This window comes from Notamacropus eugenii, chromosome 5 (genome assembly GCF_028372415.1).
Source record: "Notamacropus eugenii isolate mMacEug1 chromosome 5, mMacEug1.pri_v2, whole genome shotgun sequence".
Classification (NCBI taxonomy): domain Eukaryota; kingdom Metazoa; phylum Chordata; class Mammalia; order Diprotodontia; family Macropodidae; genus Notamacropus; species Notamacropus eugenii.
Window position 1 is genome coordinate 4,271,957 of NC_092876.1, and position 24,524 is coordinate 4,296,480.

The window sequence follows — 24,524 nt, forward strand, 5'->3', positions numbered from 1 at the left end:
CATCAATTGGGGAATGGCTGAATAAATTATGGTATATGAATGTAATGGAATACTATTGTGCTAAAAGAAATGATGAACAGGAAGACTTCAGAGAGGCCTGGAAAGACTTATATTATCTGATGCTGAGCAAAAGGAGCAGAACCAGGAGAACTTTGTACAACAACCATAGTATATGAGGATTTTTTCTGGTCGACTAGAAGAAATGACAAACAGGAGGACTTCAGAAAAGCCTGGAAAGACTTATATGAATTGATGCTGAGTAAAATAAGCTTGGCATGCTCTGGCATAACAGACATGCTTTGCTTTGCTCTCTGAGTGAAACAAAAATGTCCTTTCCTGTGTCAGCAACTACAAGGCCAGATGAGGCCAGACCAGGAGCATTCTTCTGTTTGTGAGTGTGTTGAACTGGACACTATCTTGAATAATCAGGCTTTTTGTTATCTTTGTATTTTATGGAAACGTTATGCTATCCATCTATCTATATCTATATACATTGTCATGTTAATGATAAAAGAAACACAGACATCCTGGATCTATAATTTCAATTGATAGTTTGCAACTTATTTTATTTGTAATCTATACTATTAAAAAATTCCTTCCTCATATTTTGGCTAACACATAAGGAAAGTATAACTTTGGGTTGACACAGGCATCCTGATCTGGAATTGCCCTAAGCGTAAAAAGGGTCTTTTTCGGCTTGTTTACTGTGAGTTGAGAATCATTTTCTGACTCTGATGCAAAGCATGATTCTCTGGTTTAACGAGAATACATAAGGACATTAAAGCCCATGTACAGCCTGATTCTGTTTGTTCCTTGGTCAAACTTTTGGTAAGGTGAATCCAATTCTGTTTGTTCTTGAACAAACCCTTGGTAATGGGGAGTCACATTATTTTTATTCTTAGGACAAACTTTTACTTAACAGAGAAACTGATTCTGTTTCTTTTTTCCATATTTATAAACTGTAATTGTTTTCCCAAAGATACATTTTTTCCCCACACACATCCACCGTAAACTGTAACCAAAAGCAACAGTGTACATGAAAGAAGAGAAAACAAATTAAAAATCCCTAGCATAGGTGAGGAGGCTGCTCTAATTTGGAGCACAACTGAGTTCTAGGAATAGGAGAAGGCTCAAAAGTTTTTTCATAAGGAAACCTGCCCTCAAGGGTTCCAGCAAGGTGGTTGGTTGGTTTGTAAGTCAGCCTTGAATATCTGAAACATCTATGTTTTCTTTTATTGTTGTTTTTACCTCAGAGTTTAGAATAGCCATCATTCTCCTGCAATTAGCAGACCTATACTATCCAGAAAATGAGTGAAGTAGAGAACCACAGAGGCAGCATAAGATCCAAATACACCATTCTAACATCATTGATCCAGTGGTGCCTGGTGAGGAAGGAGGGAGAAACTCTGGGGTCAGCAATATTCTTTGGGGATAGGGGATGTACCAGTCATTTTTTCCTGGATCTACACCAGGGACTTGTAGCACTACTGAGCTCTTGTCAGACTGTATTGAGTTGTGTTGATTCCAAACCATACTCATGCTTTTCCTTTCACCAGGGTGGCACTGACTTGCACAATCGCAGACTCTATGGAGTAGGTACTGCTTCAGCCTTGCTTGGTGAGAAGTTCCATGATGTTGGCACACCCACCCAGAACATACCCTCCTGAGAGGACTAAAGAGACAAAACTGACAAATGGTGTGTCAAAAGGAAAACTGCCTTTAAAAGAAAAGTCAAGGAGAATTAAGTCAGCTTCTTCCTTCTCTTTGAGGATCTGGAGATCACTGTGCAAAATGCTGTCCTGGTCAGCCTTGAGGAGTTTAATGTTCCAGTCATATAGGCTAGCATTTACTAATTTGACTACATAGTTTCTGCCTTTGAAATTCTGTGATTGGTAAATATCCCTGAGCTGCTTCATCAGTCAGTCCATGGCCTGCACCAAGTCAGACCCTGCACCACTTAAGTAATCTTGCCTTGGGTTCTTTTTAATTTTCTCTAATATGGCCAAGTTCTCCTTCCAAAGGTCATCATCTTCAGATGTTTCCCCCTCAGCTGGCTCTTCTTTCATTACATAGTGATCTGGGTCCTCTGTATCCTCAGGCATCTCATCATCTTCACCTTCAGAAGAAAAATCTTGTGTGCACTTCCCTGCTGTTAGGGGCTGGCCCAGCATCTCAGCATCTGGATTCTGATGGAGGTTGTACAGTTTGCACAACTCTGAGATGATCCTTTTCAGATGCTGCAACATTAGAGTATTCCCTGTCTTTATGTCCACAAGTCTCTCCAGAATGGCAGCCAAGTTAGGGCCATCAGAGTACACAGAACAGATTGGGGGCACTACAGGATAAGAGTGTGTGATGTTGCAGTGGATGTGGATGGGCTTCCTGGGCATGAGATACTGTGAGTGGAGTGGGGAGGAAGGTGCTGCCCCTGCCATCCACCACCGTGGGCCCCAGCCCTGGCTAGCAGGAACTCACAGCTTAGCTCCCCTAGGCAAGTGATGGCAATGCAGAAGCTTCTGTTTCTTTCTTTGGGCCAAACCTTTGATAAATGGCTGACAAAGGTTAGGAGGAGATGTCTGTCTCACCTGGGGAAAAGTAGAGCACAGTCCAGTGCAGGCCATTCCAGCTCAGCCCCAGCCCCAGCAAACCAGGAGCAGGCCTTGGGAGTGACTGAATGAGGGCCAGCCATGGAAGCACCAGCAGCTGCCTCCAAAGCTATCAGCCCACAGATGGCAAGGGGCTTGAAAAACTTGTCAGAAGGAGATTGCAAGGGTCCTTTTGCTGCCACTGAGGCAGGACTCTGTTGCTTTGCCAGCACTCACACCTGGGTCACAGTTCTGGGTGGCAGTCCTGGGGCAAGGAGGACCACTGGCATAGTAGAGCTTATGGTCACAGGGGAGTGGGACCCTTCTTACATGTCCAGAGCAGAAGAGAATGCTTATGGGTCCTCACAGAGCAGAACACAGGCCAGGAGAGGAGTAGCACCTCTCCTCATACCACCTTGGAAGAACTGAAAATTACAGGTCCCTAGAAGTATCTCTGAAAACAGCTGCACAAAGGCCCTGAAGCTTGGAACAGTGAGCCCTCCACCCTAGAAGCAAAGCCTTACTTTAATGAGGGGTTTAAAATCCCATAATAGGTTGGGAAAATAAAGAAACAACAGAAAAAAAATTACTACAGAAAGTTACTATGGTGGCAAGGAAGATGAAAACACATTTAGAAGAAGATGACCAATTCAAACTTGTACATCCAAAGCCTCCAACACCATGGAAGAGATCAAAAAGGAATTTGAAAATCAAGTAAGAGAGGTAGAAGAAAAATTGGGAAAAGAAATGACAGTGATACAAGAAAATCATGAAAAACACATCACCTGAAGATAAAAATAACTCCTTAAAAAAAAGAATTGTCTAAATGGAAAAGGAGGTCCAAAAGCCCAGTGAAGAAATTAATTCCTTAAAACTTAGAGTGGAGCAAATAGAAGCTAATGACTTTATGAGAAATAAAGAAACAATAAAACAAAGCAAAAGAATAAAAAAGAGAAGACAATGTGGAATATCTCATTGGAAAAATAACCTGGAGAATAGGTCCTGGAGAAAGAATTTAAAAATTACTGGACTACCTGAGAGACAGCATGAAAAAGAACCTAGACATCATCTTTCAAGAAATTATCAAGGAAAACTGCCCTAATATTCTAGAACCAGAAGGTAAAATGGAAAGAATCCACCAATCACCTCCTGAAAGAGATCCCCAAATGAAAACTTGCAGTGAAATTCCAGAGTTCCTAGGTCAAGGAGCCAGAGGAGCTATAATGAGCCAGAAACAATTCATGTATCATAGAGCCACAGTCAGAATAATACATGATTTAATAGCTTCTACATTAAAGAATCCAAAGCCTTGGAATTTGACATTCCAGAGGACAAAGGTGCCAAGATTATAACCAAGAATCACCTACTCAGCTGAACCAAGTATTATCTTTGAGGGGATAAAATTGAAACTCAATGAGATAGAGGCTTTTCAAGAATTCTTGAGAAAAGACCAGAGCTGAATAAAAATTTGACTTTCAAACATAACACTCAAGAGAAGCATGAAAAGGTAAACAGGAAAAGAGACATCATAAGGGACTTAATTCCTAGATGGGAAGATAATATTTCTAACTCATAAGACCCTTGTCATTATTAGGGTAGTTAGAAGCGGTATATATAGACAGAGGGCCTAGGTATGCATTGAATATGAGGGGATGATGTCTAAAAAATAAAATTAAGGGATGCGGGAGAGGAATGTACTTGGAGAAAGAGGAAAGGGAGAGGTAGAATGGGGAAAATTTTCTCACCTGAAAGAGGCAAGAAAAAGCTTATACAGTGGAGGGAAAGAGAGGGAAGTGAGGGGGAAAGAATGAACTTTACTTTCATCAGGATTGGCTCAATGAGAGAATAACACACATACTCAATTAGATATAGAAATCTATCTTACACTACCAGGAAAGTTGGAGGGAAGGGGATAAGAGAAGCGTGGATGGTGATAAAAGGGAGGGCAGGTGAGGAGTGGTAATCAAAAGCAAAATACTTTGAAGGAGGGACAGGATGAAAGGAGAGAAAGAGAATAGAATAAATGGAGTTATGATGAAGGGAAATACAGGAAGCAATAGTAACTATGAAATAAATTTGAAGTAAGTTTCTCTGATAAAGTCCTCATTTCTCAAACATACAGAGAATGTAGTCAAATGTATAAAAGTAAGAGCCATTGCCAATTGATAAATGATCAAAAGATATAAACAGTTTGAAGATGAAGTAATCACAGCTATCTATAGGCATATGGATAAACATTCTAACTCAATATTGATTGGAGAAATGCAAATTTGAAGAATTCTGAGGCACTACCTCATCAGCTTGGTTAACAGGACAGAAGAGGAAATTGATGAATGATGGAGGGGTTGTGGGAAAAAAATGAGACTTTAATGCATTGTTGGTGGAGTTGTGAACTGATTCAATCATTCTGTAGAGCAATTTGGAACTATGTACAAAGGGCAATAATACCACACATATTCTTTGACCAAACAATACCACTTCTAGGTTTGTGTTCCAAAGAGATAAAAAACAAAAATGAAAAGGACCTATACGTACAAAAATATTTATAGCAGCTCTTTTCTAGAGGCAAAGAATCAGAAATCGAGGGGATGCCCATCAGTTATCTAAGGGCTGAACAATTTGTAGTATTTGAATATGATGGAATACTATTGCACTATAAGAAGTGATGCATATATTTATAGTGAGCCATATAATGACAGCCATTGTATCATAATGTTTAGAGAGCTAGCCTTTGGGTCTGTAAGACCTGGGTTTACATTCCATTATGACATATGACATTATGTGACCCTGGGCTAGTGAATTAACTGCTCATTGCTTTAGGTAACTCTTTATACTAAACTACAAAACAGTTTATTGGTTGAGTAAGTTCCTCTCTAGGAGCTTTCTACCCTGATAAAATTGCAGGTCAAATTAAAAAACAAAACAAAGCCCCAGGTTGCCCAGAACCCGTGGTCTGTGTTCTCTAGGATTTCCCCCAAAATCTTAGTTTTGTTTTAAGCTTTAGTATCATAAGATTGAGCAATAACTTTTGGAACACACTGTATAAATGACTTAAGAAAGGCCAGATGTTCAAATGTGTTCTGGTAATTTTGAGACATCAGACAAGGCATAACTTTTACCTACTCTGCCTTCAAGTACTGAACTTTTTTAATAAAAAGCACTGAAAAAATAGTATGGAAGTAATTTCTGGAGAAAACTGCCATGGATTTAATTTTGATTTTATTTATTGCATTCCTACTATATGCAAACCACAGTATTAGGTGTTATTGGGAATACAGAAAATTATGTTGCTCAGAATATATAGCTTTCCCCTTAAACCTGCCCTTTGTTTTGATTTCACGATTTATGGCCATGGCAATACCAATTCACTCAGTTCTCCCATGACTAAAATTTGGTGGTGTCTTTGACTTTTCCCTTTCCCTCACTTTTCCTATCCAATTCCAAGTCTGATTGATGTTACTTCTTTAATTTTCTACCCTCAGATAGTGTAAACTTTGGACTTACCTGCCATATTCCTGCCTCATATTTTCTCTCCTTTCAAACCATTGTAGCTAGATTTACTTAAATAATAGATCTTCCATTGGTTTCCTTTTGTCTATTTAAAGTTATCTTCTTTCATCCTCTATCTAATTCAAGACCCTCTATGATCTGATACTGTTCTTTTGCAGCCCTATCTCATATTATTTCCCTGTGCATTTGGTGTTCCAGTTAAACTGAATTACATGCTGTCTCTGCAATTAATTCCTGCAAATAATTTTGAAGTTTTTTTATTTCTTTAACTTTTAAACAGCAGCCATTCCTGGATTTGCTGCCTGGTGGGAGATGAGACCACCTGTTCTTCCTCCATTGAGCTCTCCTTTATAACATTCCATCTCCCCATAATTAAAAACCCCAAACCTATCAGTTAAGCACAACAAACCAAACCAGCAATTATTATGAGAGTTATGCAACAGTCTGCACCCATACTTCTTCCACCTCTCTATGTGGAGGAGAGATATTCATTTGTCATCTGTTCGGTACCAAGTTTCATCATTACAATTATTATTTCCTTTCAATGTCATTTTCACTTACACTGCTGTAATCATATGAATATTGTTCTGTTTATTTTACTCTGTATTTTTTCATACAAGTTTTCCCATTTTTCTGTGAATTTCTCTTTCATCATATCTTGTTGAACAATAATACTGCATTTCTCTTAGCAGTTTTTCCTCTAATTCTAGCTGCATTGATTTTGTTTCCCAAAAGAACCTTTAAAATTTTACATAATCTGAGTTGTCTGTTTTATGTTTTATAATTTCTTCTTTTTTCATGTCCTGTACTGTCCTGCCTTCTGACTTTGTTCATATTTTGCAAGTCTCTTTTAATTTTACCCATTCTTTAAAGATCTTACCTATCAGTCAGACTCAGTTTCCTCCTCTTTAAAATATCCTTCCTGACTCAAAGCAGTGTCAAGATCATATAAAATTATATATGCCCAAGCACTTTTTTTGTTTTGTTTTTAAAATTAAATTAGTGGGTCAAGTCTCATTCAAGTTAGAGCCAGAAAAAGGTACCTTCTTATAGGTGAGAGGAGGAGACAAAAAACATGACTCAGACCAGGGCCTGCAGCTGACCACTGGGAGAGAGACTAGATTCCATGAAATGGGGTATGAGTTAGGGCCTGGTATTGGCCCTGGGTTTAGACAGTCAATCGATAAACATTAAGTGTCTACTATGTTCTAGGCACCATACCAAACTGTGGGGATTGGGAGAAAGCCATAACACAGTTCCTGTTGTCAAGGGCTTTAAAATTGATATAAAAACAGGAAAATAGTTTGAGAAGAAGCAACAAATCATGAGCCTCAGTCTGAACTGATTTAGGTAAAAAGGGGTTTTTTGGTATGGAGGAACATTAAGTTCAACAGGGATATAAGTAAATTGGTTGGTTGTTGTCCTTCATCTTCGAAAAGGACCAAAATGACATCACCATTTTAAAGTGAAATTTCAGTGTGTCCAACTGTGGCTGATCAAACCAATAAGAAAATACAGGGAAAGAAGAAGATGGCAATTCAAGAAGGGGAGCAGAGTTCAGGAGGAAATAGTCAAAATAATAACAATATTAAAAATAATAGCTCTGTTGCTCATGACCCAGTTCCCAGTCAGAATTTCAAGTTGGGAAGGAGTGGTCAAAGTTGTGATGGAGGAGAGGACTGAGCTGTATAAGTGATGGGTTATGAGCCCAAGCCGAGGCCTTTGTCACTTGGCCCAGGAAAGTTTTGGGCCCATTTGTCTAGGGGGCCCTGAAGAGCCTCACCTTGAAGGCTCCTTGGATTCCCCTTATTTGATCTAGCATTCTCTTCAGGTTCATATCGCCATAGCCAGATACTCCCAACCCTTGATCCTATCAAAATCCTGTTCTCAGGCAACTGGTCACTCCCATCAGGATCCTCCCTAGATTTGATCTTTATACTAGTCATTTGGATCAAGATTATATCTCTAGACATTCCAGGCTGACCTCCCCTATCAGGGACATCCCTGGAGCCCCAGACTACTTGACGACACTTGGATTCTTCCTTCAGTCTTTTTGTATATAAATTCCTTTTTGTCCCCATGAAGGTGCTCAGATTCAATCTAGCTCAGATTCAGTCTAGCTTAGATTTATCTGGCCTGCTTGTTAATACAAGTGTTACAAATGCTTAGGCTTTTTAAGAGTCAACTTAATATGGTGAATCTTTAATAAGCTTTGTTTTACTTTGGCTGAAAGAAGCTTGTGTTGAATTCATTTTAGAAGGACCCAACGTGTAGGTATTTTGGGATCCTCAGCACAAGGACCAGAGTGCAGACCAAGAGAACAACGTCCAGACCTTTTCCTAGACCACAGCATTTTGGAAGCACCCCAACGTAGAGGCCCATAGATCTAACATAAAAGAAGCAGAATATAAAATTCTGAAAGTCAGACCAGATGTTCCCTCCTCCTTGCCCCCTCCAGTGGTGCCCAGACTTCAACTCTAATATGCAGTACAAAGTCAGAAATAGTCTGGGAAATGAGAAAACAATATCAACAACATAGAACCTGACCATAAGGAGCTACGTTGGTGACAAGGAAGCTCAGGACTCAAATACAGAAGATGACAATGACTTGAAAACGTCTAAAAGCAAAGCCTTAAAGGGAGTGGGTGGGGATGCAAGATTGGACACAAATCCAGAACATCTGAAGAGCTAAAGAAAGAGATTTTTTCAAAAGAGTACAAAATCGTTCTTTAAATTAAAATGAGTGTTACAGGAAAAATTGGGGAAAGAAATAAGGGCAGCGGGAGAACATGATGTTAAAAAATAACAGCTTAGCAAAAGAGTCATAAAAAATACTTAGAAATATCCCTTAAACATTATAATTGGCCAAATGGTAAAAGATGTAAAAAAAAAAATTCACTGAAGAAATAACTCCTTTAAAATTAGAATTTGTCAAGTTGAACTGAGTGAGTTTTTCAGAAATCCAGAAATAACAATAGAAATTTGTTCGACCTAGAGGCCGAGGGCTACCTGAGTCTTCTTACCTTTCGCACGTCTTTGGTGATCAGCTGGATAAACGTATTGAGAGAAGAGACTTTCCAGAGTCAAACAAGGGTTAGGCTTTATTCAGGGTCTTTGTTATATATCCACATGCAGGGCGAGTTCTTCCCCAGGAGAAAGGAACCCTCCTCCTCCCAAGGGGCAAGGATCATACAGCAAGAGGATGGGAGTGGAAGAGGGGAGGAACCCTCTTCCCTCCAAGGGCCCCGCATCAAGAAGAGGGCCTTCAGGCTTTCCTGTCCCTACTTAAGCTCCCCCAGCCGCATAGTTTGCATGTGAATACCATGCATGCTCCCAGCCCCTAGCTAATTAACAACAGGTGTGCTCAGACCATGGACCAATCTCAAGGGTGGGATGCTCTCCCCAGCAAGTTTCCCACTGAGAAGAGGTGGAAAGACACAAGATATCTCGTGTTTCATGCCTCAGTCCCCAGCTGTTCCCTGGGGAGCCTCGTGAGAACTCTGAGGTTTAGAAGTCCTCACTTTTTACCTGCCTGAGACTGTTCACGTGAAAACTGAGCTTACACCCCCAACAGAAATTCAAAACACTAAAAAAACAAAAACAAAAAAAAAAGAAAAAATATGAAATATCTTCTAGAAAAATGTACTGACCTGGAAAAGAGATTAAGGAGAGATATTTTAAGAATTCTTAGGTGAACTGAATGCCACAATAAAAGAAAAAGAGCCCAGACATTCTATATCAAGAAATTATAAAGCAAAACTGCCCACATATCTTATAACTTAAAGGAAAAGTAGAATTTCAAAGAATTTATGGGTCAGCACCTGAAAAAAAATCTCAAAATGAAAACTCCCAGGAATATTATAGGCAAGATTCAGAGTTCTTAGGTCAAAGAGAAAGTATTGTAAATATCTAGAAAGAAAGAATTCAAATATCATATATATGTGTGTGTGTATCTATATGTACTTATATATATAAATACCCACATATATGCATACGTGTATAAATTTGTGTCTGTGTGTCTGTGTGTGTACACACACACAGTTGAATGTAGAAATTCATATTACCCAACAAAGAAGTAATGGAGGAAAGGACCAAGAAAAGATAGGGTAAGAGAGGTTAAATTCAGGGAGGTTACCAAAACAGACTTTTGAGGAGGGAATAGAGTAAGAACAATTGAAGGATAAATAGAAAAGAAGATGGAAGGAAATGCACATTTAGCAGTTATAATTGTGAATGTAAGTGGGATGAACTCACCCATAAAATAGATGAGGGTAACAGAATGGATTAGAAACCAGAATCCAAGAACGTGTTGTTTATAAGATAGATACTACAAATGAAAAGAAACTCAGAGTTAAAATAGGAGAGTGGAATAAAATCTATTATGCTTCAGCTGAAATAAAAAAGGCAGGGGTATCCATCATGATCTCAGACAAAGCAAAGGCAAAAAGAACCCTAATTAAAAGAGATAATCAAGGAAAATATATTTTGCTAAAATGAACTATACTAAACATTTATGCATCAAAAGACAGAGCATCCAAAATGATGAGGCAAATGAATTGCAGGAGGAAATATAGTGTAACAATGCTAGTTTTAGTGTGTGTACACACACACACACACACACACACACACACAAAACTAAATTCTTTTAGCAAATTTAGGGATCTTCAATTTACACCTCTCAGGCCTAGATAAATCTAACCATAAAATAAAGAATAAAGAAACAGAATGGAATTTTAGAAAAGTTAGATAAGATAGACTCCTGAAGAAAGTGAAATGAGAAAAGGATGGAGTATACCTATTACTCAGCTGTGTCCAGCACCTTCACAAAAATTGACCATATATTAGGGCATAGAAACCTCACAAGGAATGCAGAAAATAAATGTATAAAATGCACTTTTTCAGGTCCATAAGGCAATCAGTGTGGGGGAAGGCATCACCCAGTCCACTACTTTGGCACTCCCTGCTATTCTCACATCATAAATGTTGAGGAATGTTGAAGAGTCCCTTGAATTTGTCTTTTTGAGTTGCCATATCCCAAGTCATCCCCTATCTGTTTGTACCCATTAGCTCTCATGTGTTGGTGATTGTTCCGGTTCTGAGATGCAACACCTGTTTTGCTGATGTGGGGCTATTCAAATTGTCTTTTATTTCTGTTCCAAAAGTACCAGTTAAAGCTGGCTCCATCTTGAATCCCTTGCTGATCTGCCATGATAAGCCCCTCAATGAGTCGCCACCTTGACATGTTCTAATAAACTTTTAATTCTCTTAGTTGTAATGTTTCTCTAGTTAATCTGGGTGAAAGCCTGAATGAAGAACTGTCCTTTTAACAACGCAGGGAATTTTCAAGGTCCTTTGGACTTTCCTTGAAGAGTAAGTTGTTGTTCTTGTTCATTTTATCATTTAAAAAAATAATTTAATTAATTTATGGACTAAAACAAACATTTCCATAGCACAGTACAACACAAAAGATGATTGTGGATGAAACTGCGAATCTACTGCAAAGAACTGCAAATGGCACAACTTACTATTCCTTTCAAATACACAACAAAATTATCGTGTAAATTTCTTTTTTTTCTTCCCTCAACCCTCAGGCCTAGAAATGGCTACCATTAGACACAAATGTACATATGTATGTATGCAAAATTATTCTATATTTAATTCTATTTCTCAGTTCTTTCTCTGGGTGTAGACAGCATCTTCCTTCATATGTCCTTAAAGCTAATTTGGGTATTTATAATGGAGAAAATAACTTAGTTGCTTAAAGTCATTTTTTAAAATAACATTGCTGTTACTGTATACTGTGTTCCCTTGGTTACACTCTTCATTATGTTGTACAAATCTTTCCGTTTTTCTCAAATCATTGAATTCATCATTTCTTAATGCAGAGTAGTGCTCCATCACAATCATATACCACGACTTTTTCAGCCATTCCCCAAGTGATGGGTGTCCCTGTAATGTCCAGTTCTTGGACACCACAAAGATTGCTGCTATAAACATTTGAGCACATATAGGTTCTTTTCCCTAATTATCTTTGGAAATAGCCCAAGTACTGGTAGTGCAGAGTCAAAGGGTACAGGTAGTTTAATAGTTATTTGGGCATAATTTCAGATTGTTCTCCAAAATGGTTGGATCATTTTACAGTTCCACCAACCATACATTAGTGTCCCAGTTTTCCCACATCCTCTCCAACATTTATCACTTTCTTCTTTTGACATTTTAGCCAGTTTTTAAAAATTTTATTTATTTTCAGTGTTCTACAGTCACTACCATATAACTTAGACATTCCCTCTCCCTCCCTTCTTCTTCCTCCCTCCCTCCCTCCCTGAGACAGCATACAATTTTTTACAGGTTCTACACATACATTTCTATTAAATACATTTTCACTATACTCATGCCACATAGAAGAATTAAAATGAATATGAGAAATCATATAACAAACCAAAAGATAATACACACACACAAAAATGATCTGCTACACTTTGGGATTGAATTCCATAGTTCTTTCTCTGCATGTGGAGACATTTTGCCTTAAAAGACCATTGGGAATTTTTTTAAGTCCTTGCATTGCAATGAAGCTCCAAGTCTACCAGAAAAAACTCTTGCACACTGGGTCGTTGCTATGCACAAAGTTCTCCTGGCTCTGCTCCTTTCACTCAGCATAAGATCATATAAGTCTTTCCAGGCTCTCTGAAGTCATCCTGTTCATCATTTCTTATAGCACAATAGTATTCCATTACATTCATATACCATAATTTAGTCAGCCATTCCCCAATTAAAGGGCATCCCCTTGATTTCCAGTTTTTGGCCACCACAAACAGTGCTGCTATAAATATTTTTGTACATGTGGGACCCTTTCCCATTTTAATGATCTCTTGGGGATACAGTCCTAGAAGCAATATTGCTGGGTCAAAGGGTATGTACATTTTTGTAACCCTTTGGGCATAGTTCCAAATTGCTCTCCAGAATGGCGGGATCAGCTCACAGCTCCACCAACAATGAATTAGTGTTCCAACTCTCCCACATCTTCTCCAACATTTATCATCTTCCTGTTTTGTCATATTTGCCAATCTGATAGGTGTGATGTGGTATCTCAGAGTTGTTTTGATTTGCATCTCTCTAATCAATAGTGATTTAGAGCATTTTTTTATATGACTATAGATAGCTTTAATTTCTTCCTCTGAAAACTGCCTGTTCATAACTTTTGACCATTTATCAATTGAGGAATGACTTGTATTCTTGTACATTTCACTCAGTTCTCTATATATTTTAGAAATGAGGCCTTTATCACAGACACCAATTCCAAAAATTCTTTCCCAGTTTTCTGCATCCCTCCAAATCTTGGTTGCATTGGGTTTAGTTGTGCAAAAACTTTTATGTAATCAAAATTATCCATCTTGCACTTCATCATACTTTCTGTCTCTTCTTTAGTTAAAAATTCTTCCCTTCTCCATAAATCTGATAAATATACCATTCCTTGCTCCTCCAATTTGTCTATGGTATCAATCTTTATACCTAGATCATGTACTCATTTGGACTTTATTCTTGTGTACAGTATCAGGCATTGGTCTATGCCTAGTTTCCGCCATACTGTTATCTACTTTTCCCAGCAATTTTTGTTGAACAGTGAGTTCTTATCCCAGAAGCTGGGGTCCTTAGGTTTATCAAACAGTAGATCGCTATATTCACTGAGTACTGTGGTTTTGCTAATTGCTACTTTACAATTTGAGATCTGGTAGTGCTAGGCCACCTTCCCTAGCATTTCTTTTCATTAGTTCCCTTGATATTCTGGACCTTTTGTCCTTCAGCCAGTTTTTTTAATCTGCCTTTTTCTAATCAACAGTGATTTAGAACATTTTTTTATCTGACTATAAATTGTTCTGATTTCTTTACTGGATAACTTCATATCCTTTGATTTGGGGAATGACTTATTCTTGCAGATTTGACAAAGCTCTTTCCATACTTTAGATATGACTTTTATCTAATAAACTGTCTATAAATTTTCCTTCTACCTTTTTGCTTTCCTTCTGATCTTGGCTAATTTTTTCTTTGTAGAAAAACCTTTTGACGTAATTGAAATTATCCATTATACATCTGATTTTCCTCTGTATCACTTATTTGTTCATAAGTTGTTCACCTATCCATGTCTGATAAATAATATGCTCCATGTTCTTTTAATTTTCTTGTAAGAATCTCTGTTTTTATCTTTGTAGGTCATGTATCCATTTTGAGCTCATCTTGGTAAATGGTGTGAGATACCAAATAAATGCAATAACTTTATATTTGACAAGTGTAAAGACTTAACATTTTGGGATAAGAATTCATTATGTGGTAAAAAAAAAAAATATTCATTTCAAAGCAAAATATGCCCACTTAAATATGTAAGTTTTAAACATTGTAAGTACATGTTTACAGTAAGTCCAATTCTCTCAATTCTCTTGTCACTAGGGAACCAAGAAAACTGTGGATGATCCCTTTCCACTGCACCCCAATACTCCATGTCCCCATGCCCATGCCTGCAGGATCTCCCTTCTCTCCCAGCCTGCTGGCCACCTGATCCTTGCAGCTGGACTCAGCAGGACTTCCTTGAGTTTCCCTTACGTTAGCAAAAAAAAGGTGAATTTATAGATAATAATCTTTTCTTTTAAATTGCTGAGAGTATTGGGCCTTAGTGATTATGAATCCAGATCTGATTTGCTCATTCAGCTAAGTTACAATCACCTGACTGGTAATTAATTGGTTCTGTTTCAAGTTTTACATACATGATATTTGCTTGTGCTATCGTTATATTGCTAAATGTTCTTATATAGTGCAATTTGGTTAGTGATTGTATTACCTATGTTGTTAGAAAAGCAATTTCTCTTATAATCTAGATTATAAGATTATAATAATGCTAATTAAGAATTGTACTATCAGATTATGAAGTTGTTAACTAAAACAAGGATTTTTGGAACCATCTACTCATAAATTCTTATCAAGCCCGTGTAAAGTCTTCTGTGTAGTAGAATTACTACTAAGTAAATTTTTTAACGTTTTTATTGTGATAAGGCTAGTTTAATTGGGTATGTTCTTGCCCTAGGAAAAAAAAAAAACTGAACTTCCTCCCCAAGGTCAAAACCTTTTTCTTTAAGGTTTCCAGCTAATTAATAAGTTTAGTCATTATCCCTTTTAGCATCAGGATGAATGTGAGCTTTTTTGGAAAGGGAAATATTTTACAAAGAAATGCTTTGCAAAATCTTTTTTTGTGTGTGAGTCTAAAAGCCTACTAAATTTCCATTTGCTAATTTGTTGCAATAATTTAATACTGATAACAATTATATCCAAACCTTTCTAAGTTTCACTCCTAAGTCTGTTGTGTTCTTGCATTAGCCTTAAATAGGTGCTTTCAGAGAAACAGTCATTGGTTCATGGTTCCTAAGAAAGGGCATTCTCATAAAGGTCGGTCTGAAAGGTTCAATGTCCCACTCTAAATTTTAAGGGGTGGACATAGAAGTGAAAAATTAGAATCTTAACAGATTCTGGAAATTTTGACACTGATCATTAAGGAGTTTTGAAACACCTCCTTACAATCCTAGTCACTCTTTTCCCTGAGTCAAGAGGGCGAAGGGGGATGGGTCAAGATAAAGAAGCCAGCCAGTCACTGTCTACACTTGGTAAGACAGCACATTCTTCTGTCAATAGTTTTATATCATCTGGAAATGCAACTGATGTCATGTGAAGTTTATTGTTTGTGATTACAGCTAAAACAATTTGGTTATCACATGAAAATTGTAAGATTGCTGGTTACGTTTTAATGATAAATAATCTGTAATTGATTACTGTGTTTGTGCGTATGTGGAAAGGAGCAGTCCTTAGGCTAGTTAAAAAGTACAGCCCCAGCAGTTCTAAGGAACTTGTCTGAGTCATGGAGTTCCTAAAGACGGAATCTGTTTTGGTGAGAATTTGAAAATATATAGAAATGATCTCTAGTAATTGGCATTTGCACAAGGACAAATTTGAAATTTGAGATGTGAGTCCAAGTAAATTTTTTATTAGTGAGACTTGCCATCTGAGGTAAAAGCTGTTAGGACTATAATGAACTATGTTTTGAATTATCTGATGGATTGTAAAAAATCCATCAGTAGTCAATAGTAACCCATCATCTAAGAAAAATGCCACAAGCTACTCAGAGAAAATGTGACTATTACAGGTGGAGAACTTCTTCTACAAAAGCCGAGGGAACAATCCTATTCTCTGCCTACAATGGGATCCTCCTGGCTGTTTCCCCTTTGTGTTCCTTTGGAAGGGAATGCTTCCCACCTGACTATTCCTGAGTCTGGCTATGGGGTGGAATCGATACTATGTCTTTGCAAAACGGTGATGTTTTATCTGGTCATGTCCTGCTTTTCCTTTCCATGGCAAATTTCTGTAATCAAGGCAAGAGGCCAATCTGAATGGGTAATTATTCTATACTCCGGTTGGGTAAATTAGTACTCCTGCATAGCCATGTGAAAGATTATATCTCTGGAATAGAACATTCCTTCTGAATGATATGGAAACAATTAGACAAAGGGAAAAGAAAACAGTGAAACAAAGGTACAAACACAATGTGGAATCTTTATCCTAGACTAAGGCTGGGATACATCTGAGCTACTACATTAAAGTGTGTCCTTAAGATCTGAGCTATTCAGACTAAGATTATATTCCTTTTTATACCTGAAACAACTTAGTAAATGTGTACTTGGCCTAGTCATCTGCCTGTTACTAGATACATGTCTGTATGGAAGAAGGTCTTTAAATGTTTTACAATGATGTTAGAATAACTGGGTACTGGTCCAACTGCTTGAGGCATCTACCTGCTATTCTATTAATTACTGAAACCAGATCAGAAACATCTTCAGTTTGAGGAAAAGAATTTCAATGCAATCTTCTTAGAGGGAGGTAACATGGAATATTTGTGCATTAATGGAAAAGTTAACTTCATTCAAAGTTGGTTATAAGCAGGTAACCTGCTTATATACCTGCTAATACTGTGTGTTCTGTAGTACAAAATTATGTTGTTATAAGCAGCTTGTTGATATGCAGATTTGGAATTAATTACTTATGGATCCTCCCAAGTCTTTTATGGTAACTGGAGTAAAAGTCAGTCTCTTACAAGTAAATTCATCTGTGTAACTACTGAACTCCAGGGTAGAAAGCTTCCACCTGCAAAGCGTTGTTACTTATATTTACATGTACAGAGCTGGATCTTCAATAGCATCGGATCCTCCAAAAGGAGTTGGAATCAGTGGAAATTTTTGAGAAAATAACAATATCAGAAAATCCTGTATGTCAAAGGTAAAGAATACCATCACAGGGTTCTTGGCTTCTTTGTGACATCACTTCTAATGCTCCTTCAATATGGGTCCTACATATTGAACTTGTCCTATTGGTGTCCCTAGACTACGCTGTCCACCTGCAGATGGTCATGCCAGGACAGGCCACACCTGTTCTCTACTCTCCTCACCCCTGGACTCTGCTTCAGCCTCATTTGACTCTCCTCTCCCTCCTCACTCCGCAGGGACACTGCCTTTGTCCCTCTCCCGAAAGCGTTTGGGTGGATGGTGAGGCAGACAGAGCAGCTCGCAGGAGCCGGGTGGGAGATGGGAGGTAAGAGCCAGGAAAGGCTATGCTTGGAAGCCCTCCCCATGGGGCTTGCCTGTGTGCTGTATTGGGGGCCCCTCCTTGAACCACCTGTTTCCCACCCTGTGCCCAGGCTTGGAGCTGCTTCCCCAGGACTGGGAGCCTAATACCTCCGTGGGGTGGTGGACGTGTCACCATCACGCCCAGAACACTCGCTTACTTCCCACAGCTCTCTGCCCCTTTGCTGAAGACCACGAGTGGGATTTTCTCGAGCACGGAAAGGCTATCGGGGCGGATGGAAGGCGTCCTCTGCAGCCCGGCATCTCCCCACCCTCCTCCCGGGTCCTGGTTTCTCTCCCTCCTTCCTCACTCCGACCCTGTCACTGGTCACTCTACCCCTCCCAGACGTGGTCGGTGCCCGCTTAGCCTCTCCCACGGTGACGTTCCGGCTGCCAGCCCTGCCCCTGACGCCGCCCTGGGCTCGGCTGCCCCGCATTCCGCACCCCAGCCGGTCACCCCAACCTGCTCCGGGCCCGTGGGCAGGAAGCGGTGACTGCAGCCCACGGCCTTCGCCCCTGGTCCCCGACATGCTCCTACCTGGTGGTGGAGGGGGACGACGTGGCCACGAACGGCGCCCTAAGAGTTACGATGACCCCAAGGGCTGGCTCGGGGGGCCCTGGAGTATTCTCTAACCTCAAGTCTGTCCCCCCATTTTGAAACACCCTGAAACTTCCCCCTTATCCTGGACCCGAAGATTCCTTGTCTCCCCCTCCCGCGTCGGGACGTTTCCCCTGCCCCCTTGTCCTGTGGGGTCCATGGTCCTCCTCCCCGGGCTGCGGGTACAAGTGCGGCCCTTGTGCCCATCCCGGGGCCTCCTTCACCTCCGGCCGGCTTCCCCGTGCCCCCCTCAGAACCCACAGGCCGGCTCCATGGCCGGGGCTGGGGCGCTAAGGGTCCCCCGATGTCTGGGGCGGACGAACGAAATACACGGCCAGAGCACCGGGCTGCGGGGCAGGGACTCGCTGCCGTCCTGGCTCTTGCCCCGCTCCAGGTCACCCGCCAGGCCGTCCATCGGGCACCACGAGGCGCGATCCCCCGCTCCGGCCCCCGAGGGTGCCCGGTGCCCGATGCCCCCCGGACTGGGCACGATGAGATGACCGTGTCCCCACGGAGCGCTCTAGGGCTTCCTGAGGAAAGGCCACGTCTTCCCCTACCCTGGGCGACCTCAGCCATGGAAAAGGGACCAGGGCCAGCATCCTCCCAGCAGGAGAGTCCGCGACTTCCCGTAAAGGGACCAGATAATGGAGAACCGACCAATCAGGAGCTTGGGCTGGGGGAGGGGATAGGAAGTTCCGCCCCTTCTGAGAGAAAGGACAGAGGGAGCGAGGCGTTCTGGGAAAGAGCCTAGGAGACCAATGACCAGGCGGATCTGGTAGACGCAGGGGCCGCCGGGAAATGGAGTTCGAAAGTGCCGCCGGCGAGGGCACGCCCTGAAAGGGAAGGTGTAGGGAACCAATGGGCAAGTGGAGACGGCGGGGCAGGGGGCGGGACTTCCTGGTACGGTCTGGTTGTCCGGAAGCGGCCTGGCTGACGGGAGGCTGGGCAGGGACTCCGGGAGCCGAAGCTCGGGGATGGCAGGTGAGCTGTGACCCCCTCGGAGGGAGGGAAGGGCCCCGGCTCGGGACGCGGGGAACGTGTGGAAACGGCCCTTCCCGGGGCGGCCCAGGAGGGGGTAGTGAGGACCCAGCTGCCCCTGGGGCGGGGCAGCAGGGGGGGAGGCCGGGGCGGGGGGCGGGGAGGGAAGGAGGGCGCAGCTGTCCTGGGCACGGCCCGGCCCCGCTCTGCCCCATTCCCCAGCACATCCAGGAGCCCGATCCCGTCCAAGTCAGGCCCCTGAAATGGCCAGCCTGGCCCGGGGTGGCCACGGCCTCCACTGGGAGGCCTTCCCAGGACACCCCCATTCCTGCCTCTCCTCATTCCTCCCCCTAAAGTCCCTACTCTTTCCTCCAATAAGGAATCTGGTGGTGGTGATGACCAGGAGGGGCTCAGAGAGATGCCCAGCCTGGTGGGTGGTGCCCAGGTGGAATAGGAGCCCGGGGTGGGAGGGGTCTGGGGCAGGGGAGGGGTCATCCCATGGAGGAAGGTAATTGACATGACGGAGGCGGGGCTTGGGGCGGAGCTCCTGGCTCTGGGTGTGATTGGAGGAAAAGGCCCATCCTTGGGTCTCGGAGGGCAGAGGGTGTGTGTGTGGTGGGGGGAATCCTCCCCAGGGGGCTGGGCAGAGGGTGGGGGGACCCTCCCCAGGGGGCGGGGGCAGAGGGTGGGGGGATCCTCACCAGGGGCCTGGCTGAGAACACGAACTTGGACTGACATCGGTCTGCTTTCTTCCTCCCCAGCTGAACTATCTCTACCTTCCCTGGGAGCTGAGATCTCTCTGCCTTCTGGACACCACCTCTGTGGGCGCAGGGCCCAGGTAGGTCTGAGTCGTTATTTGTTGTGTTCCTCCTTTGTTGTAAAGAAGACCATGCAGTCAGAGAAATGATGACGACTTGCACTGGACTTTGCTTTGAGTGAGGGAGGGCTGTGCACATCACCAGCCTCACTTTCTCCTCCTGAGCCATCTGGTTCCAGTGACCAGATATTCATCAGGATGACTGGAGATGGCCCAGCATGCAATGGGAGACTTTGGCCTTTTAGGCTAAGGCCTATTCAGGTACTCACAGAAAGTGTAACACCTATTCAGTGAATAGACCTCTTCAAGAAGTAGTCAGGGAATGACCCCTTTAATGAGCAAAGGAAAAAAACATAACTAAGTCAAAGGAGACATCTGGAAGAAGCATTAGGAGCACTGAAGAGAGGTCACCCCCAGAATCTGAGAGTACATGTGGGGAGAAGTGGTGACATCAAGGAGGCCTTCAGGGAGAACATGGCCCAACTGAGGTGAGGCATGAGAGAAAGATGGTCAAGAGATAGTACTGAAAAGGCTATTGAGGGGGTGGAGGGAGGGGAATAAACAATTCCAGGCTCACAGTGGTGGAGAATCTTGAAAGCATGTGGGAGGTGGCACCCAAAAAGGAGAATGCTATTTCTGCCCACAGTTCAGTCTTCTGCTGGGTTCAGAGCTCCCCTGGAGTACCGAGTTTGTCAGGCCTAGAGGCCTAAGGGCTACCCGAGTCTTTCCTTACCTGTCGCAGGTCTTCGGTTGGCCAAACCAGATAAACGTATGAGAGAAGAGACTTTCCAGAGTCGAACAAGGGTTAGGCTTTATTCAGGGTCTTGGTTACATGTGCAGGGGGAATTCTTCCTGAGGAGAGAGGAATCTCCCAAGGAGGCAAAGATCTTACAGTAAGAGAATGGAAGCGGAAGTGGAAGTGGGAGAGGGGAGAGGGAAAAGAGAAGAGAGGAGAGAGGGAAGAGGGGCCTTCTGTCCTCTAAGGGCCCCTCAGCGCTAAGAGCACCTTCAGGCTTTCCTGACCCTACTTAAGCTCTCCCACCATGCCTGTTAGACAACAATAGGTGTGCTCAGACCCCGGGCCAATCTCGAGGGTGGGGATGCTCTCTCCTAGCACGTTTCCCACAGGAAGAGGTGGAAATGCACGAGATAGCCCAGTCTCACACCTCAATTCCCTGCTGTTCCCTGGGGGGCCTCATGAGAACTCTAAGGTTTAGAAGTCCTCACCTTTACCTGCCCGAGACTGTCCACATGGAACTGAGCTTACTCCCCCAACATGTGTTGAAGGCTGGGAGACATGGTTGAGGAAAGAGAAAGTGTCCTGAGATCAGAACATTAAGGGACCCCAGTTCGTGCTGTATGAGGAGGAATTAAAGCAGTGAAGCTCAAGCATTTTGGTCTCAGCACCCCTTTATGCTCTTAAAAATGATCAAGTCCCATCCACAGAAGAGCTTCCCAACCTGTTCCCCACCTCCTGGCTTCTATGCTGCTCTCCCCATGGGATCTCATTCTCCTCATCTAACCCCATGGTAAGTGTCCTCCAGGTCTACCTGGAATAATCCTCCCACCAAAGCCTGGCTACTGGACAAGCTTCCCTCTGCAGAATCTTGCCAGACATGTAATTGCTTCCCAAGTGTCGGTACTTACCCTCCCCAGACCCCAGAGCTCCTGTCTGACCTTCCCTTACCTGGACCCTCCACTCCTGGGCTGCTTTCCTATCAGACCCCACCCACTGGCTCCCTGTGTCTGGCCTCCCTGGGGGGATTCCAGCCCTGAGCTCTCCCAGAGTCCTCCCTAGCTCCTAGTTAGACCCCGGGACACAGGCCTCCTGCTCTCCCAGGCTCAGTATCCCCCTGGAGCCCTTCTGTCCCTGCAGTGTCCCTGACCTCCCTGCCATGAGCTGGGGTAGAATGTCTTCCTGCCAGACCCTGCCTGGGCTCCCCTTCCCCAGGCCTCCTGTTTCCCTGCCCCCTCTTCTTTCAGAGCCCTCATGGTCTGAATTGGGTGTCCCAACCTTAGACTTCCCCTGGACATTCCCTGGGGTCTCCATCCCAGAGCCCTCCCCAGTCCCCACCTTCCTAAGCTTTCCTCCTCCCTCAATCAAGTAGTCAGTCTGTTGTCTGGATAATGTGTGTGTGTTAGTTGGGGAGAGGGGGTACAGGGAGGGCAGAGGACCAGCTGAAGGGAGATCTGTGATTCAAGAGCCACTGAGGCTCTGACATGTCTCATCCCCCCTGGGATCCCAAGCCCCTTCTGACTCCTGGTTCTCTGAAGGAGATTGGGTGAGGGGAAGAGGATAGAAGAGAAGGAGTAGGAGAGGGAGGGAAGTAGTCTTCATGTTCGGACCACCTTCATTTCCAAACTGCCCCTGCCTGCTTTTTCCCTGCCTCTGTATGTTGGGATCTCTGTCCTGAGGGCAGAACCAAGCTCATTGTAACTCCTAGGGGACCTCACCCTCTGTAAATCCCTGTAGGCCAGCCTCCTGCCCAGGAAGAGAAAGGAAGGACCTCTGCACCTCTGGGATCCTCCCTTCCCAGCTCAGCCTGCAGAGGACCAAGGCCTGACCCAAGCAGTGAGCCTGGAGCCTGAGGGAATGTCCCCTGGGAGCCACAGACCCCCAGCCCAGGTAGACCATTCACAGACTTGGCCATCATCAACCAAAGAGACCTTTTTCCACAGACCTAGAGGATTGTCTATAAGACTGGCAATAACTTACCTTAGGATTGCTTCATTATAAAAACAGGCAGGAAATTGAAAACAGTAGTAACAACACTGTCCTGCTTCCTCCTTTGGGGAGGGAGCTGATACATTAAACTGATACGTTGATACTTTGGCATCTCGTCCCCAATCACCCTCCCACCCTAAATTGCTGCCCGGCCATGTTCATGTTTTAAGTTTTCCCTCATGATCCCTGAGTCACAAGGATGACCACTTCACTCATTCCTCTTTATTCCGTAGGGGTCACGTTTCTGTATCACTCCCTTCCCCCACACCTCCATGGAACTTCCCCCTCCCCCTGCTTTGTTCCTTTCCAAGCTCTTCCTGGTACCAGCTGAAGGGATGGGACACCCATTGACCCTGAATCTTGCCTGGCCAGGACTGGAGCAGAGCCCTGAGGCTCCCCCAGCTCTGGTCCTTTGCAGGGCTGTCAGCAGAGCAGAAATTGTCCTCCTGGTGCTGCTCCCATCCTCCTGCCTTGGGTCACACGCCTTCCCAGGTCTCTCTGCATCCTTCCCACTTCTTATGTCTTATAAACATTCAGAAAGGGTAGTCACATTGTGCTAGCCTGCTGTATATGTAAAGGAAGGAAAACCCCATCCCTGCCCAGTCTGATGGGGGAGAAAACCTGTAAGCAGCTTTGTCCAAACAAGCTCTCTACTGTACAGAAGGGAGATGTCTTAGAGGCCGACAGAGGAAAACTCATTTATAAGAAGGTGAGATTTTAGTTAATACTTGAAGCCAGAAGGCCCAGGTGATGAGGAAGGACATTCCAAGCGTGAGAGATGGCCACTGGAAAGGCACAGAGTCAGGGGATGACAGGCAGGGGGCTGGTGTCCCTGGGTCAGAGAGGTGGGGAGGAAGGTAGAAGAAGACTGGAAAGAGGTTTGGGGCTGGTTACCTGTGTCTACTATGTTCAGAGGCGGCTAGGTGGTGCGGTGGATAGAGTACCAGTGCAGGAGTCAGGAGGATCTGAGTTCAAATCTCACCTCAGACACTTGACACTCACTAGCTGTGTGACCTTGGGCAAGTCACTTAACCCCAACTGCCTCATCCTGGGTCATCTCCAGTCATCCTGATGAATTTCTGGTCACTGGATTCAGCTGGCTCTGGAGGAGAAGTGAGGCTGGTGACCTGCACAGCCTTCCCTCACTCAAAACAAAGTCAAGTGCAAGTCATGTCATCATTTCTCTGATGGCATGGTCCTCTTAGGCAACAAAGAATGAACACACATCCACTATGTTCAGGTAACTGAGGCAGACAGAGGTTCAGTGACTTGCCAGCCAGGGTCACATAACTAGTAAGTGTCTGAGGCTGGATTTGAACTCAGACCTTCATGACCTTCTACCATTTCCTAGCCCCCCCAACATTGCCTTAGTGTGCCCATCTTCCCACACGCCTCCAACATGGACTGCTGCCAGTTTTTGTCATTTTTGTCAATTTTGCAGACTATGAGATGAAGCCTCCAGGTTGTTTGGTTTACCTTTCCCTTATTAGTGGTTTGAAGCATTTTTTCCTGTGGTTGGGAATATGTGACAGTTTTTTTTTTTTTGAGAATTCTTGGTTTATGTCCTTTGACCACTTATCAGTTGGGCAATGGCTGTTAGTCTTATGTCTGTTAGTTGTTTACGTATCTTGGACACTAAACCCTTATCTTAGAA

At 43.2% G+C, this 24,524-nt stretch overlaps 1 protein-coding gene and 1 pseudogene across 2 annotated transcripts in view; one reads left to right on the plus strand and one right to left on the minus strand.

The window, feature by feature from the left end:
* Positions 1 to 1,412: 1,412 nt before the first annotated feature.
* LOC140504790 (ubiquitin-conjugating enzyme E2 Q1 pseudogene) lies at positions 1,413 to 17,891 on the minus strand (annotated as a pseudogene).
* A 1,371-nt stretch (positions 17,892 to 19,262) lies between these two features.
* LOC140508150 (uncharacterized) overlaps positions 19,263 to 24,524 on the plus strand; it is a 28,565-nt gene continuing 23,303 nt past the window's right edge. Inside the window, exons 1-3 of one of the 2 annotated variants that reach the window (XM_072615917.1) lie at positions 19,263 to 19,331; positions 20,090 to 20,166; positions 22,619 to 22,771. In XM_072615917.1, coding sequence (XP_072472018.1) covers positions 19,325 to 19,331; positions 20,090 to 20,166; positions 22,619 to 22,771 — 237 coding nt within the window. In that variant the 5' untranslated portion in view covers positions 19,263 to 19,324. The remainder of the gene's footprint in view (positions 19,332 to 20,089; positions 20,167 to 22,618; positions 22,772 to 24,524) is intronic. The other variant, XM_072615918.1, reaches the window with a different exon arrangement.